Source organism: Nicotiana sylvestris, chromosome 2 (assembly GCF_000393655.2).
Source record: "Nicotiana sylvestris chromosome 2, ASM39365v2, whole genome shotgun sequence".
Taxonomy (NCBI): Eukaryota; Viridiplantae; Streptophyta; class Magnoliopsida; order Solanales; family Solanaceae; genus Nicotiana; species Nicotiana sylvestris.
Genome location: NC_091058.1, coordinates 24677980 through 24694198, shown reverse-complemented (window position 1 = coordinate 24694198; position 16219 = coordinate 24677980). Strand labels below are relative to the sequence as shown.

At 37.3% G+C, this 16219-nt stretch overlaps 1 protein-coding gene across 1 annotated transcript; it reads left to right on the top strand.

Annotated features, from left to right (window-relative positions):
* The first annotated feature begins 9262 nt into the window (after positions 1-9262).
* LOC104219628 (G-type lectin S-receptor-like serine/threonine-protein kinase At1g11410) lies at positions 9263-15874 on the top strand. Its single transcript, XM_009770320.2, has 7 exons — positions 9263-10566; positions 12765-12893; positions 13067-13239; positions 13365-13575; positions 13714-13951; positions 14053-14203; positions 15336-15874. The coding sequence occupies exons 1-7, from the start codon at positions 9282-9284 to the stop codon at positions 15642-15644; spliced, it is 2496 nt and encodes an 831-aa protein (XP_009768622.1). The 5' UTR covers positions 9263-9281; the 3' UTR covers positions 15645-15874.
* Positions 15875-16219: the final 345 nt, after the last annotated feature.

Genomic DNA, 16219 nt, shown 5'->3' with positions numbered 1-16219 from the left:
CAACTGTTTATGGCATACTGAGTAATCTATACTAAGACTCGGGGGCATCAAACCCAAGTCTATATTGAATACGCACTGAGCTCACAACGTTCAAAATGAATGTCATGAATGAGTTATGAAACTAGAGAATAGAAGTTCTACAACTATTCAAGGAGGCTAAACTATATTTCTGAGGCAATTAGTAACGTGGTAAAAGAAACATAGTGTAAGGAGAATCATTAATGTTCCCAAACATAGAGAGTTAGCCTCACATACCTTAACTTCCTGCTCTTGAGCATAATACAACATTCGCCAACCCTTTCAACTTTAATCTATATCAATACAAGTCAAATGGATTCTAAATTAGCAACAATACCCATGTTTTGGTCACTTAGGTATTTTATCAAACACTTGGTGAGTATAAAGCTTTATAATCGCTATTAATTATGTCTCTATACCCAATAACCCATTCCCTTGCTCCTAGATAAATTCTAAAGTCTCAAATGGTTATAATCAACATTATTCTTTATCACTCATAAGGTAAACAACACCCTTAACCAATAATCAACAATCAACAACCCAAACCTATAACCGTTCATGCTTTTCTATCAAATTCATCAACTCATATCTCATGAACTAGAGTCTATAATCATTAATTCAATGATAGAATCAATTAGAGGGTGAAGATATTACCTTTTTGACGTTCAATCTTCTTGAATTCAAGGTGTAGGGTTTCTTCTCTCAACAATGATGTCTCAATCGAATATCTAATGATATGGAAGGTTTACCCATGTTAATAAAATGTTGGGAAATTGAAATTAACGTAGGCTCACCATTAGAACTTACCGTGGATGGTGGAAGGACTTTTAAGGAGTTAGGTTTTGAGAGCTTCCCTTTCTAGAGCAAGTTTTTATATTTTGGGGCTGTGGGGGACAAAATAGGGCTTAAAAAATAACTTCCCAAGTCCTCCACCATGGCCCTGTAGGCCCGACCACGGTAGATAGCAGGAACACTGCCTCACGACCGCGGTCGCGGTCCGGGCGTGGTGGTTGCGCACTATTCTGTAAAACCCTCATAACCTTTTGCACAGAGATTTGTTCGGGCTCCATAATATATCGTTGGAAAGCTATTTCAAAGGCCTACTACTTTTATGCTTTGAGGTTTTCTAAATTCCTTACATAGTTTCACTAAACCTTGCTGGAAGACGGACCTTCTGCAACTTAGTCGATTTTGTCGAATCTTATGCACCTCACTTTTCATCTTGATTTTGAAACAACTATTTTCATCCATACTCATCCCGATAGGAATTCATATGTCTAAATTATCTAATTAATACCCATTTAACATATCCACACCTAGCCCGAATGTACAGGATGTTACATTATCTCCCTCTTGGGATCATTCGTCCTCGAATGATTATCCTGATTGTAACTTCTGCTAACTCCGGCCTTAAACGGGTCTGGTGGAAACATGAACTTTCATAAACACTTGCATACTAAACTGAATGAATACATGACTACTGATCTTTTGAGATAGTGAACTGAATGACCACCATATTGACTGAATATTGGTCTGTCATGGATAAGTAAATACTGAACTAACATGGATATGAATATTGAACTGGCACGAATATTTGAGTAATCTGAGTACTAAGCTAGCATGAATGTCTAAGTATTGGACTAACATGAGTAGCTGAGTATTGAGCTGAAATGAGTATCTGAGTACTGAACTGACATGAGTATTTGAGTACTGAAAACTTGAATGTTATAACATGACACGTGAAATACTGGTTGTACCACCACTAATTATGGTGGCAACTCCAACTCATAAGTTATTTGACCGATCTTTTGTAGGATCATATACGACGTGATATATTTGGGACTGAGCGTTTCTTTCTTCCTAAATCTTATAACACCTTTAATAGGTGAAACTTTCAGAAACACCCTTTCATCAACTTGGAACTCTAACATCTTCAAATGCTCTAGGATCAACTTGAATTTCTCCATAGTTTGATAGACCAAATTTGGTACCAACAAACTCCCGTTCACCAACTTTGGACTAACCAAATTGCCGATTTGCACCTTCGCCCATACGGAGTCTCGCACGTGCCATCTTGATACTAGAATGGTAGGTTATTATTAGCAAGGTCAATGAGAGGTATGTGATCATCCCAATTACTATCAAGGACATATCCTCAACTGTTTCTTCCTGGTCATCTTCTTAAGAATGAAAAACGTGTTCCTAATCCTTTCTGAAAGAACTTCTAAAAGTTCATTTTAAGCTGAGCACCACAATCCGAAATGATGGACCACAGAGTCCCATGCAATCAGACGATTTCCTGAGTGTATAACTTGACATAATCTTTTGTTGAATCTGTAGTCTTTTCTGGCAAGAAGTGTGATGGCTTGGTAAGTCGATTTACAATCATCCAATCAAATCATGTTTTTTAAATGAGCAAGATAACCCTGTTATAAATTTCATATTTACCATCTCCACTCAAAATATGTGTATTCTATGATAAAAACACTAGGCTTTCTGCTGCTCGACTTTCACTTGCTGACAATTCCTATACTTGGCCACAAATTTTGCGACGTTCTTTTTTTTTTTGTCGTTCCACCAATAAATCTCCTTGAGATCATGATACATCTTTGGGGAGCCTGGGTGGATTTAATACCTGGAATTATGGGCTTCTAACATTTTTTCCCTCACTAAGTCCATCTATGGTTGGAACACACAATCTATCGTGGTACCTCAAAGTACCATCATCTCCCCCTTATTCAAAAGCTATCAATTTATGCCTGTGAATCCCTCCTTTTTTTCTTTTTCTTTTTTTGTTTTGGATATCCTATGCTAACTATGCAGGTTTTAAATCTCCAACTGGACTTACTGACGATTTTCACATCTCCCCCTTAGACCAAAGGTCTTATACTTGGGGATTCTTCCTTTTTTTTTGTTGGGATCCAAATAACTTTCCTTATTTTCTGTAATTCTTTGCACTCTATGTCAATGACGACTCATCTTCGAACTTACCTATGAGAAATCTCTTTTTACTAGGAAAAACTAAATTATTCACATAACAGAAAGCTAAAGTTTCATAACTATCATACACAATCTTAATAATTTAACTCTGCTTACACTGTTAATCTTGGAGAAATCACATTTCAATAATTCCTAAAAGTTATTCTTCTATAGTTTGCTCTCTTACTACTAGCTGATTATTTTTCCCACTATCATTTTACTTCGGATTTAACTTAAACTCTTTGGGTTCTAACACACGTTCAGTATTTCAAACTGTCATCCACTCACTAGAGTTAACCTGGCTAAGTGAATCAAATTGTACCTCTACTAGCTCTGCGGGAATTGCTAATTCACTGCATCAACTCAAAACTTACTTACTATTCTTTTACTAACCACCTGCTAGCGTCATATGTCCATGTTCTGCTTGGAATAACTAAAGTGAAGCATAAGGTTATTTTTAACTTCCCTCACCATCCGGCCCTATTCTACGGTCGCATACTTATCTTTTTTTTTGAACTATGTACATGGATCACACTTAGAGAAAGTTCATCTGTCTTAAACGAAATTAGTATATCTAACCCCAAACTTTCTATATAATACAAAATCATATCATACTATAAACATTCACAGTAATCACTTAGTCACATAACCTAAGGATGAACTGCCATAGCTTTTATCTTACATCAATAGTTGCTTTTTATAGTAGCTTACTAACGCGGTACTTCTAGTTCTGATTTGAATAAATATGAACAACTTAAAATCGTTCCCTGAAATTCACTATTGGCTGCTCTTGGTTCTTATTGCATACATCATATCTTCTAGTCATTTCCATAAGTTGTACGAAATCACATCTTTGGTACTAACAAACATTTCTGACTCCTAGGTAATTTACCCTTAGGCTCTTTCCTGTCCAAAACTATAGTGACCAATGTTAGGTTCTGACATATGAACTATCATCATCCAACTTGTGGCTCCATTTCCAAGAATTAAATAAAGTTGTTCTAGGAGGTAAAACACATACGAATACATTACCATGAACAAACTTATCCTTTAAAGTATACCATCATATGATAATTCACTTCCTGCGCAATCCGGTGAGTCTTGGTCTTAATTCGGACCTAAAACATGCGAAGATTTCGCTATGATCACTGTTACTTACATTTTCTTTGAGCATCCATATGCATCACTATATATTCACAAGTCTCCGGAAATTTTGATACACTGAAAATTGGAGATCTGGTAACTGAATAACAAATAACGGGCTTACTGAATGACCATAAACCTGCTAACTGAAAGACTGTATAACTGGTAACTGAGTAAAACTGATGACTATAAAACGTAATAACTGTACTTTCTGATAAGGTTATGCTCTAATCTTTACTACTACCCATTGCATCCACTTTTAACATCATCTCATGTCTCATTTGTTACCAACCTATACTCCATAATTATACCCCAATGGGCATTTATTCTCTTTAGAACCTTAAGTTTCTCCTGCGCGTCGCTTGGGCATCCAATACGTCTGCATTCAATAGGAAGAGAAGATTACTTATTGCTCTAAGTTTCATGGCACGATCTAGAGTAGAAAGAAATGAGACAATATTGGATGTCTTGGTAGTTAACCGTTTATATGAGTGGTCGGCACACACATATAAAGGAAACTACACTGGACACGACTTCATAGACACCCTAGGACACTTGAACCTAGTGCTCGGATACAAAGCTTTGTCACGCCCCAAACCTAGGCCTGGACGTAACACGACACTCGGTGCCTAACTACATGTGACCGAACGAACCAACTGGGTGGCTGAATCAACATGTGATATCATAATATACTAAATGCGAAAGATAAACTAACACATGCTGATATACTGAAAGTCTAAATGATATAAATCGAAGTGCAGAAATACTAATACATTTCTGAAATATATTTGCAGCAAACATAGCTTAACATGAAAAACTTGAGACTATGTCTAACTATTACTCTAGTCTATGGAGCCTCTAATGAAGTATTGAAAACACTGATTGTCTGTAAATACTGAACAACTGTAACGTAATGATAATGCCCCGGAAGAATTGGGGATCACCAAATAACTAGTACGAGAATCCTAACGCTCTGAATCATCAACCTGTTAATCATTACCTGCATCGTGAGATACAGGCCCCGGGCAAAAGGGGCGTCAGTACATTTGAATTGCACTGGTATATAAAGCAACTAAAAGAAAGAATTAAAATGTTGAAACTGAAACTAAGCTGATAACTGAGAATTGACAATTGATATTTGAAATGATAATTATTGAAACTGAAATGATAACTGATAACTGAATTGATAACTGGTAACTGAAATGATAACTGATAACTGATCTAATAATTGATAACTGAATTGATAAGTGGTAACTGAAATAATAACGGATAACTGAAATGATAGCTGATAACTGAACTGAACAAATGAAGTAAGGATATGAATACTCCCTCTTCTGAATTATGAACAACCTGTTTATCTGAATAAGCTACGGCCTCGGGCCCAATATATATGTGCACAAGCTACGGCCGCAGGCCCATGTATACGTATACATAACTACGGCCTCAGGCCCAAAAATGCATAAAGCATAAACTACGGCCTCAGGCCCAAACATGCATAAAACATAAACTATGGCCTCAGGTCCAAGTATGCATAAAGCATATAAACTACGACCTCAGGCCCAAATACAGGTGTTCAACATTCAGGGATTTAAAATCAAGAACTGAGAATCATACTGCAATACACGATAGTGAAGTACTGAATCACACTGAGTTACTTGATACTAGAATACCGGATCACACTGAGTTACATAATATTGGAATACTGAATAGGGCTAGACTGAGATATGTATTCTTGAACTGATTATGAACATTGAAACTTCAACTGTTTATGGCATATTGAGTAATCTATACTAAGACTCGGGGGCATCAAACCCAAGTCTATATTGAATACGCACTGAGCTCACAACGTTCAAAATGAATGTCATGAATGAGTTATGAAGCTAGAGAATAGAAGTTCTACAACTATTCAAAGAACAAGGCTAAACTATATTTCCGAGGCAATTAGTAACGTGGTAAAAGAAACTTAGTGTAAGGAGAATCATTAATGTTCCCAAACATAGAGAGTTAGCCTCACATACCTTAACTTCCTGCTCTTGAGCATAATACAACATTCGTCAACCCTTTCAACTTTAATCTATATCAATACAAGCCAAATGGATACCAAATTAGTAACAATATCTATGTTTTGGTCACTTATGCATTTTATCAAACACTTGGTGAGTATAAAGCTTCATATTCCCTATTAATGGTGTCTCTACACCCAATAACCCATTCTCTTACTCCTAGATAAATTCTAAAGTCTCAAATGGTTATAATCAACATTATTCTTTATCACCCACAAGGTAAACAACTCCCTTAACCAATAATCAACAATCAACAACCCAAACTTATAACCGTTCATGCTTTTCTATCAAACTCATCAACTCATATATCATGAACTACAGTCTATAATAATTAATTCAATGATAGAATCAATTAGAGGGGAAGATATTACCTTTTTGACGTTCAATCTTCTTGAATTCGAGTTCTAAGGTTTCTTCTCTCAACAATGATGTCCCAAACGAATATCTAATGATATGGAGGGTTTACCCATGTTAATAAGATGTTGGGAAATTCAAATTAACTTAGACTCACCATTAGAACTTACCTTGGATGGTGGAGGGACCTTTAAGGAGTTAGGTTTTTGAGAGTTTCCTTTCTAGAGCAAGTTTTTATATTTTGGGGCTGTAGGGGACGAAATAGGGCTTAAAAATGACTTCCCAAGTCCGCCACCGCGGCCCTGTAGGCCTGACCATGGTCCGACCGCGGTAGATAGCAGGAACACTGCCTCACGACCGCGGTCGCGGTTTGGGCGCGGTGGTTGCACACTATTCTGTAAAACGCTCATAACGTTTTGCACAGAGATCTGTTCAGGCTCCATAATATATCGTTGGAAAGCTATTTCAAAGGCCTACAACTTTCATGCTTTGAGGTTTCCTAAATTACTTACATATTTTCACTAAACCCTGCTGGAAGACGGACCTTCTGCAACTTAGTCGATTTTGTCGAATCTTATGCACCTCACTTTCCATCTTGATTTTGAAACAACTATTTTCACTCATACTCATCCCGATAAGACTTCATATGTCTAAAATATCTAATTAATAACCATTTAACATATCCACACCTAGTCCGAATGTACAGGGTGTTATAACAGAGTCTTATCTGTTTAGTATATGAAATTATTGTTGTTTGGAGTGTCAAACTACATTTTCTTTTGATATAACTTGCTGAATTAATTCTAAAATATTTTGTATTTTTGAAAGTAGTGGTTAATATTTCTTTCAATAAATACAAAAAATAACATATATTCTCACAATTAAGTTAGCGTCTCTCTATAATATTACAAGAAATTTTTGCAATATATATGAGAAAAAATACTGAAGTTGATCAGAACAAAATAAGCATCCTGTAAGGTAAGGTTTAGCCCAGTATGAATAGTAAGGTAAGGTTTAGCTCAGTTTGTGTTACCTTGGTCCTATGCCTTTGGAAATTATCCACACGGCTATGAGATTATATGCCCTCGTGAGACTTTGCCGGCAGCTACCCCATGAATCATCTACATGAGGCTGTCATCATAAGGCAATGTGAGGCGCATATGAGTGATTATATAGCCAAGGCATATGGGTAACAAAACCGATGCTATTGTCCCCCTTATTTGTACACTTCCTAATTGTTGTATTTTTCTTTTCTTTTATTAATAAAAATTAGCCCTAGGCGTTTGCCCAGCATATTGCCAAAAAAAAAATAATAATAAGCATCGGTCACTTTCTAGCGAAAAAAAGGTGGTATTAATTAGTAGTACATCATTCATCTATCTAGGGGGTTAGCATTTCATCTTCTAGTCCTTTTAAATGCCATCATTTTTTATATAAACTTAAACGCTATATAAAGATGTAATATTAAACAAACTTTACTATTCAATTTATATTAACAAATTATTTTCAATTTTTAAATATATATATCTTGAGTAGTGTTATTCATGACATATGCGATGTACACGCTCTCTCCTACTCTCTAAAATCATAATGATTATTGGCAAAAGACAATTTTAGTCTATTATTGACTCTTTCTAGGTTTTCTTTTTTCTTATTTTCAGTTTAATTTGTGAGTAAGCTAGAAAGGGGTTTCCCCCCCCCCCCTTTTTTTTTCTCATCTGGTGTTTGGCCGGACTAAATTTGGATTACACCCAGAAGTCCCCCGTTAAGGGGTAAAGCCGACTACATACCCAGGTTCAAGCTTGAGATATTAAGAATAAAGAAATATTTATCGTTCCACCACTAACCCTGGTTGGTAAGAAGTGAAGGAAAGGAGCTTGAGCGGCCTGCTAAACCAGTGCAGTAATGAATCTTTCGTAGCTAGAAATATCATTATTTTGTGGTTCTAATTGGTGGTTGGTTCTGGGAATTATACAATGGGCTTAGTCTTGGAGGCTGCAAATGTAGAATAGCTATTGAGTTTGTAGAAGGCAGGTTAATTTTTATTTTTCACATAATGATTCTGTTAAGTCTCACAGTTAGTTCAATGGATCAAAGCTGCACATTTGTATTAATGGAAGGTTTAATGTGTTCAATTAAATAATACAGAGATTAAAACTAGAATAATACAATAACACAGGGATCAAGATCATTATTTTATTTAGAAGAATTAACCCTTATAGCCTCCCACCCTACCACTTAAACTAAAAAAATATGGCCGGTTATTTGTGTAAAGATCCCATTATTTTATTATTCTTCAAACTTTTTACAACCTCCTACCTGTAATATCTTCTTTTTTTTAAAAAAAAAAAAAAAATTATTACTAGGATTCACGAGTCTCTCACGTTAACAAATTAGTTCTGAAAATGAACTCATGACAATAACCTAGTCCTTGATCGAAACAGTATATATATGCACTGAAGTTCTGTTAACCAAATTTACTCGGTTTCTTTCATTAATTACTAATTTACTATGAGGTTTACATAAGTGAAATCCTTCTACCATACTATCTCAAAAGATTGTAATCATAAACTTCACGTAAAGTCCCCACTTTTGTTCATCAATAAGTTGCTTAATTAAGACTATGGGGTCCCCTTCCATCTAACTTCTGGAAAAATTTAATGTCCTCTAGACTTTAAACTGTGAACAACCTAGACAGAGAGAAGTTATTTCACTTTAGAAACCATGTGTCAGAAGAAAGAGTTGGTAATAGTTCTTTCATTTCTTGTCCCATTTTGCAGTTCAATAGACACCATCTCCTTTAACCATTCTCTCAAAGATGGAGATGTGTTAATCTCTTCTGGGAAATCCTTTGCTTTGGGTTTCTTTAGCCCTACTGGGAATTTCCATGGAAAACGTTATGTTGGAGTTTGGTATAACAATGTTCCTGAACAAACTGTTGTTTGGGTTGCCAATAGAGACAACCCCATCAATGGTACATCTGGGATTCTTACCATTGACTCTACCGGAAATCTTGTTATACTCGACATGAAAACGAAAGTTTCAGCCTGGAAAACAAATATTTCTTCAGCTAAGAATGGAGCAGACTTGTTCAGTGCTAAGCTGTGGGATTCAGGGAATTTCATGTTGTTTCAGGACCCGAAAATGGATATTATTGCATGGCAAAGCTTTGATTATCCTACCAATACTCTACTTCCTTCAATGAAATATGGGATAGACAAAAAAACAGGTTTAAACCGGTTTCTAACATCATGGAAATCATTGAACGATCCAGGCACCGGAGAGTATCGTTACATAATGGAATTCAATGGGACACCTCAAGTATTTTTGTATAAGAACTATAGCAAGATATGGCGGACAGGATCCTGGACTGGTCATGGTTGGAGTGGTGTACCGGAAATGAGCCCAAGATTCATCTTCAGTCTTAGTTATGTGGACAACGATAGCGAGGTTTCCATGACATATCGAATAAAAGACACTTCAATAATCTCAAGAATGGTCCTGAATGAATCTGGGATCTTGAACCGGGTAACTTGGCAAGAGAGTGAGCGGAAATGGGTGCAATTTTGGTTTGCACCTAAGGACTCATGTGACAATTATGAACATTGTGGAGCATTTAGCAATTGCAATTTGTTCAATTTGGGTGAATTTGAATGTAGTTGTCTTCCGGGGTATGAGCCGAGGCTAAGCCGACAATGGTACTTGAGAGATGGCTCCCATGGATGCTTGAGGAAGAAAGATGAGAAGGTGTGCAATAGTGGGGAGGGGTTTGTCAAATTGAATCATGTGAAAATCCCGGATATAGATACAGCTTTGATGAACAAAAGCATGGGGTTGAAGGAATGTGAAGATTTGTGTCTGAAAAATTGTTCCTGCACAGCATATGCAAGTGCTAATATTAGTGAAGGGGGAAGTGGGTGTATCACTTGGTATGGTGAGTTGAGAGACATAAAGCAATTTACAGATGGGGGCCAAGATTTCTATAGCAGAGTCTCTGCATCTGATTTAGGTAAGGATTTAACTTAAATATGTGTGATTAAATCCATATTATACATAGTATCTAGTTCGTATTTCCTATATTTCTTATATTATACTTGGGGAATCGAGGAATGCCGACAGTCACCATGAATTAAGTAATTGTAGGGACATTGAGATCGATGAAGTCATGGAGGCAATGCGTAAGATGAGAAGGGGCAGAGCTACCGGGCCAGACGAAATTCCGGTTGAACTGTGGAGGTGTGTGGGTAGAGCAGGCTTGGAATGGCTTACTGCATTGTTTAGTGTTATATTCAAGACTAATAGAATGCCTGAAGAGTGGAGGTGGAGTACAATGGTCCCGTTGTATAAGAACAAAGGTGATGTCCAGAGCTGTAACAACTATAGGGGCATCAAATTACTAAGTCATACCATGAAAGTTTGGGAGAGAGTGGTAGAAATGAGAGTGCGAAGGACGGTGTCTATTTCAGACAACCAGTTCGGGTTCATGCCGGGACGATCTACCACAGAAGGCTATCCACCTTATTAGGAGGATGGTGGAACAGTACAGAGATAAGAAGAAGGATCTCCACATGGTGTTTATTGATCTGGAGAAAGCGTACGATAAGGTTCCTAGGAAGGTCTTATGGAGCTGCTTAGAGGATAAAGGGGTCCCGAGTAACTATATTAGGGTGATTAAAGACATGTATGATGGAGCTAAGACTCGGGTTAGGACAGTAGGAGGCGACTCTGAACACTTTCCAGTTATTACGGGGTTGCACCAAGGGTCTGCGCTCAGCCCATTCCTATTTGCCCTGGTGATGGATGCACTGACTCATCATATTCAAGGGGAGGTTCCATGGTGCATGCTATTTGCTGATGACATTATTCTAATTGACGAGACAAGAGGCGGCGTCAACGAGAGGCTAGAGATTTGGAGACATGCTCTTGAGTCTAAAGGTTTCAAGTTGAGTAGGACGAAGACGGAATACCTCGAGTGCAAATTTGGAGTTGAGCCGATGGAAGCGGGAGTTGAAGTGAGGCTTGACTCTCAAGTCATTCCCAAGAGAGGTAGTTTCAAGTACCTTGGATCGGTTATTCAGGGGATCGGGGAAATTGACGAGGATGTCACACACCGTATAGGGGTGGGGTGGATGAAGTGGAGGTTAGCGTCGGGAGTCTTGTGTGACAAGAAAGTGCCACCGTTACTAAAAGGTAAGTTTTATAGAGCAGTGGTTAGGCCTGCCATGTTGTATGGAACTGAATGTTGGCCGGTAAAGAACTCACACATCCAGAAGATGAAAGTAGCAGAGATGAGGATGTTGAGGTGGATGTGCGGGCATACAAGGATGGATAAGATTAGGAATGAAGATATTCGAGAGAAGGTGGGTGTGGCCCCCATGGAGGACAAGATGCGGGAAGTAAGACTCAGATGGTTCGGGCACATTCAGAGGAGGAGCACTGATGCACCGGTGAGGAGGTGTGAGCGACTGGCTGTAGTGGGCACGCGGAGAGGTAGAGGAAGACCTAAGAAGTATTGGGGAGAGGTTATCAGACAGGACATGGCGCGACTTAGGATTACTGAGGACATGGCCCTTGATAGGGAAGTATGGAGGTCGAGCATTAAGGTTGTAGGTTAGGGGAGAGTGTGAATATTTCTACAGCACAATAGAGTGAGACTATCCAGTTAGGAGTTTGACTAGGAATGTCATTGGTCGTCTATTGAAGCAGGGCTTTACCTTCTAGTTGTACTATACCAGCCATCTATTTCATATTTTGTATTTCGTATTCTGTATTTCATATTTTATATCTCTTATATATTGTTGTTATTTTTATTACGCATTTTTATGGTACTAATATATCATCTCCTATTGCTTTTTTGAGCCGATGGTCTCCTGGAAACAGTCTCTCTACCCTTCGGGGTAGAGGTAAGGTCTGCGTACATATTACCCTCCCCAGACCCCACTTGTGGGATTATACTGGGTCGTTGTTGTTGTTGTTGTTGCTTATATTGCTGTTATTTTATGTTATGTTATTTTATTATGAGTCTATTGATAGTACTAATATATCGTCTCTTGTTGCTTTCTTGAGCCGAGGGTCTCCTGGAAACAGCCTCTCTGCCCCTCGGGTAGGGGTAAGGTCTGCGTACATATTACCCTCCCCAGACCCACTTGTGGGATTTGTATCTAGCCGTGGTGTTCATATAAAGTTTTCATTTTTCATTCCTTTCAGCACAATTCTCCAAGAACCCAAATAACAATCACAGGAAAAGAGTGACAGCAATTATAGTAGGGTCTGCTGCAGCAATAATTGTTGGACTCTTGTTGGCATATTTTTTGGTGATTAGTAAAAGGAGAAAAGGTAAGGATATTATTCAATACCACGCTTGGTCAAATATTTTCAGTATCTGAACAGCCGCTATACCACATTGTGTTTAATTCTCCTCAATTTATGTTATTACCTTAGAAGCACATGAAAACTGTGGTGTAATTGCAAACTGCATTAGATCCTAATCCGTGTTTGCTGATGTGCAGATAAGAAGAGTCATTCGAATACATTGAACAAAAGTTTAGCATCGTGTGAATCCATGGATGAAAGTGAACAAACAGAAATCTCAATCTTTGACCTAAGCACAATAAGTAATGCAACTGATAACTTCTCTGTTGCTAACAAACTTGGTGAAGGAGGGTTTGGTAGCGTATACAAGGTAACGACTCCAAAACATGTCTGAATGCTTGCAATCAACATGATCTTTATACTAAGCCAAGTTAGATGTAATAATTGTTGTACTAAGCCAAGTTTACCAAATAATATTCTTGGATTCAATTTCAGGGTCACCTGAAAGATGGACAGGTAATAGCTGTCAAAAGACTTTCAGTAACTTCAGGGCAAGGAGCAAAGGAGTTCAGAAATGAAGTCACACTAATTGCAAGACTCCAGCATAGAAATCTTGTGAGGCTTTTAGGATGTTGTAGTCAACAAGGAGAGAAGATGTTGGTTTATGAATACTTGCCAAACAAATCCTTGGATAGTTTTATTTTTGGTAAGAACATTTCCAGGACCTGATATCTTAACTTGACCATCAAACTCTACATGTTTACTGTTAATTAACGAGTACTGCTTGAATGTTTGTGTTTTCCTAATGGATTGCTAATTCATAAACTTTCAAACTGTGTTCTAGATAAAACAAAAGGGTCTTTGTTGGATTGGGGGAAACGGTTTGAAATCATCCATGGGATTGCAAGAGGAATGTTATATCTTCACCAAGATTCTAGATTGAGAATTATACACAGGGATCTAAAAGCAAGCAATGTTTTACTAGATGCCTCCATGCAACCAAAAATATCAGACTTTGGAATGGCCAGAATTTTTGGAGGTGACCAAATGGAAGCAAACACGAATCGAGTTGTTGGAACGTAGTAAGTGTTTCAAGTTTTGTGCATACACATGTGAGAGTTCTGTTAGATGTGTTCATTTGAGTTTTAAAATATAAATCTTGACATTGCTTAATTGATCGCAGTGGCTATATGTCACCTGAATATGCAATGGTAGGGCAATTTTCAGCGAAATCTGATGTCTTCAGTTTCGGGGTTCTGTGTTTGGAGATTATTACTGGCAGAAAGAACAACTCTCAGTATGATCAGGAGAAATCTCAACATTTAGCTGGATATGTAAGTGCATTCTACAACATATATATGCTACTAAAATCAAGAAATCGCCTATATTACTTTACCATTGCCTTAGACATAAACCGTACCACACATGGAAGTACTGCAAATGATAATCTTAAAATAAACTCTTTTTTGGGTTCTTAAATTTGTTAATAGACCGACTATTCAGCATTTCTATTTTTAGCTTGGGTTGCTTCTTTTAGGTGTTATAGTTTCTCGGCAATATACATAGTTTACCCATCAACCTTGCAGCACAATTCCTGTTACACACATATCTTTCACGGAAAAACTTTTACATACTAAACCTTTTAAAAGTGTGTCTAAGACACACTACTTTTGACCAGATAGCACTTGCGTGTTTACACACAAGAAAAGCGCATGAAGCCCGTAAAAAAATCCCATTTTTTGTCTCCCCTCCCCACAGGAACCCCTCCCCCTCCCTCTGGTCTTCTTCCTCACAACCCTCCGCCTCATTTTCTTCCCCAAATAGAATTTTTGAAAGAACATATCAATTTTAAATCTAAGATTAAGCAAATTTTTTTGGTTTATTGTCTAAATATTATGAAAACTATTTATTTGTGATAGATTTAAAAGTTTTAATAGTAGTATTGAAGGTTTGGTGAAAAAATCTAGAATCCACCATTGTTTGGGTATCGAAAAAAGCTTGAAAATTTAATTGGATCTTGTTGATTATTGGGTTATTGAACTCAATTTGTTGCTCGATTATTTTTGGCTAGTTGTTTAGATAGTGTGGTTGAATTTTGGTGTTGTTGGAAACTTTCTCACAAACAACCATGGTGGTAGCAACAATGGTGCTTAAGATAGAAAATAGAAAGATGAAGAAGATGGATTTAATTTTAATTTCTAATATTTTTTTTCCGTTTTAAAGTCATGACACGTGTCACGACCCTATTAGGGCGTGACTTTCACGTTATCTGAAAAATTGGTCAAGCACAAAAGTGGTGTTTTAGACACACTTTTAAAAGGTTGAGTGTATAAAAGGTTTCCCGTGAAAGAGAGATGTGTAACAGGGATTTCGTCGCAAGGTTGATGGGTAAACTATGTATTTTGCCTAGTTTCTCTTATAGAGCAGGAATTGCTGGAAATGTTGATTTTGGTATTTCTGTTTTAGGTGTGGGATTCTTGGAAGAATGATAAAGCTTTAGATGTTGCTGATCCATTGTTAGGGGACTCATATGAAGCTTGTGAAGTTTTGAGATGCATCCACATCGGCCTTTTGTGCGTACAATCATTTGTAGATGACAGACCAACCATGTCGGAAGTGGTCTTCATGTTGTGCAATGAAACCAAACTTCCTTTCCCTAAAGAACCTAGCTTTATATTCAGATCACAGAATTATGGTTCAGTTACACTGTCTTCATCAGCAAGTATAGGAACATCTGTTAACGACATGTCTATTTCTACAATTCATGGTCGCTAGAGTTTATGTTAAGCATTTACCAGTGATGGATCCAGATATAACATTGTGGGTTCTCAATTAGAGAGTGAATTCTGAAATACATATCAAACTGTACTTATAATTGTTTCATGCATATCAGATAGGGTTTGACCCCGAAACATTTGGTTCTACAGATTCGTGAATGAATTGCTGGATTCAATATTGTATTTGACACCTATTTTGGAAAAAATATAGTGTTTTTTTTTTCTGTACAATGTTCTCTTTTTGAGATTCATATTTGGAAATAGGGAGACCATTCTGAAGACAGCTCATTTAATGGTCTAATAGTGGGGGAAACAGCAAGTTTAATGGTTTAACCCCACTATCCGTGAATTAAAGGGCGCTATTTGTACTTTGACCCCGACGGACGAAAAAATGTGAGACAAGATACAATTTGATTCCCGAAATCAGAACCAAAAGTAGGGTAAATTTGAAGAAAATAGTATACCTTGTCTAGGAAATCAATCATTTACTTATTTACAACTTGTGAATAAAAAAGAAATCCATACTTTACAAGCTATACGTAAGCATTCCACAAAATTTCTCATAATTTAGAG

Coding starts and splice junctions, on each gene's coding strand:
- LOC104219628 (XM_009770320.2), top strand. CDS start 9,282: ATGTGTCAGAAGAAAGAGTTGGTAATAGTTCTTTCATTTCTTGTCCCA. Junction 12,894..13,066: donor GATTAGTAAAAGGAGAAAAG/GTAAGGATATTA, acceptor GCTGATGTGCAG/ATAAGAAGAGTCATTCGAAT. Junction 14,204..15,335: donor CTCAACATTTAGCTGGATAT/GTAAGTGCATTC, acceptor TTTCTGTTTTAG/GTGTGGGATTCTTGGAAGAA.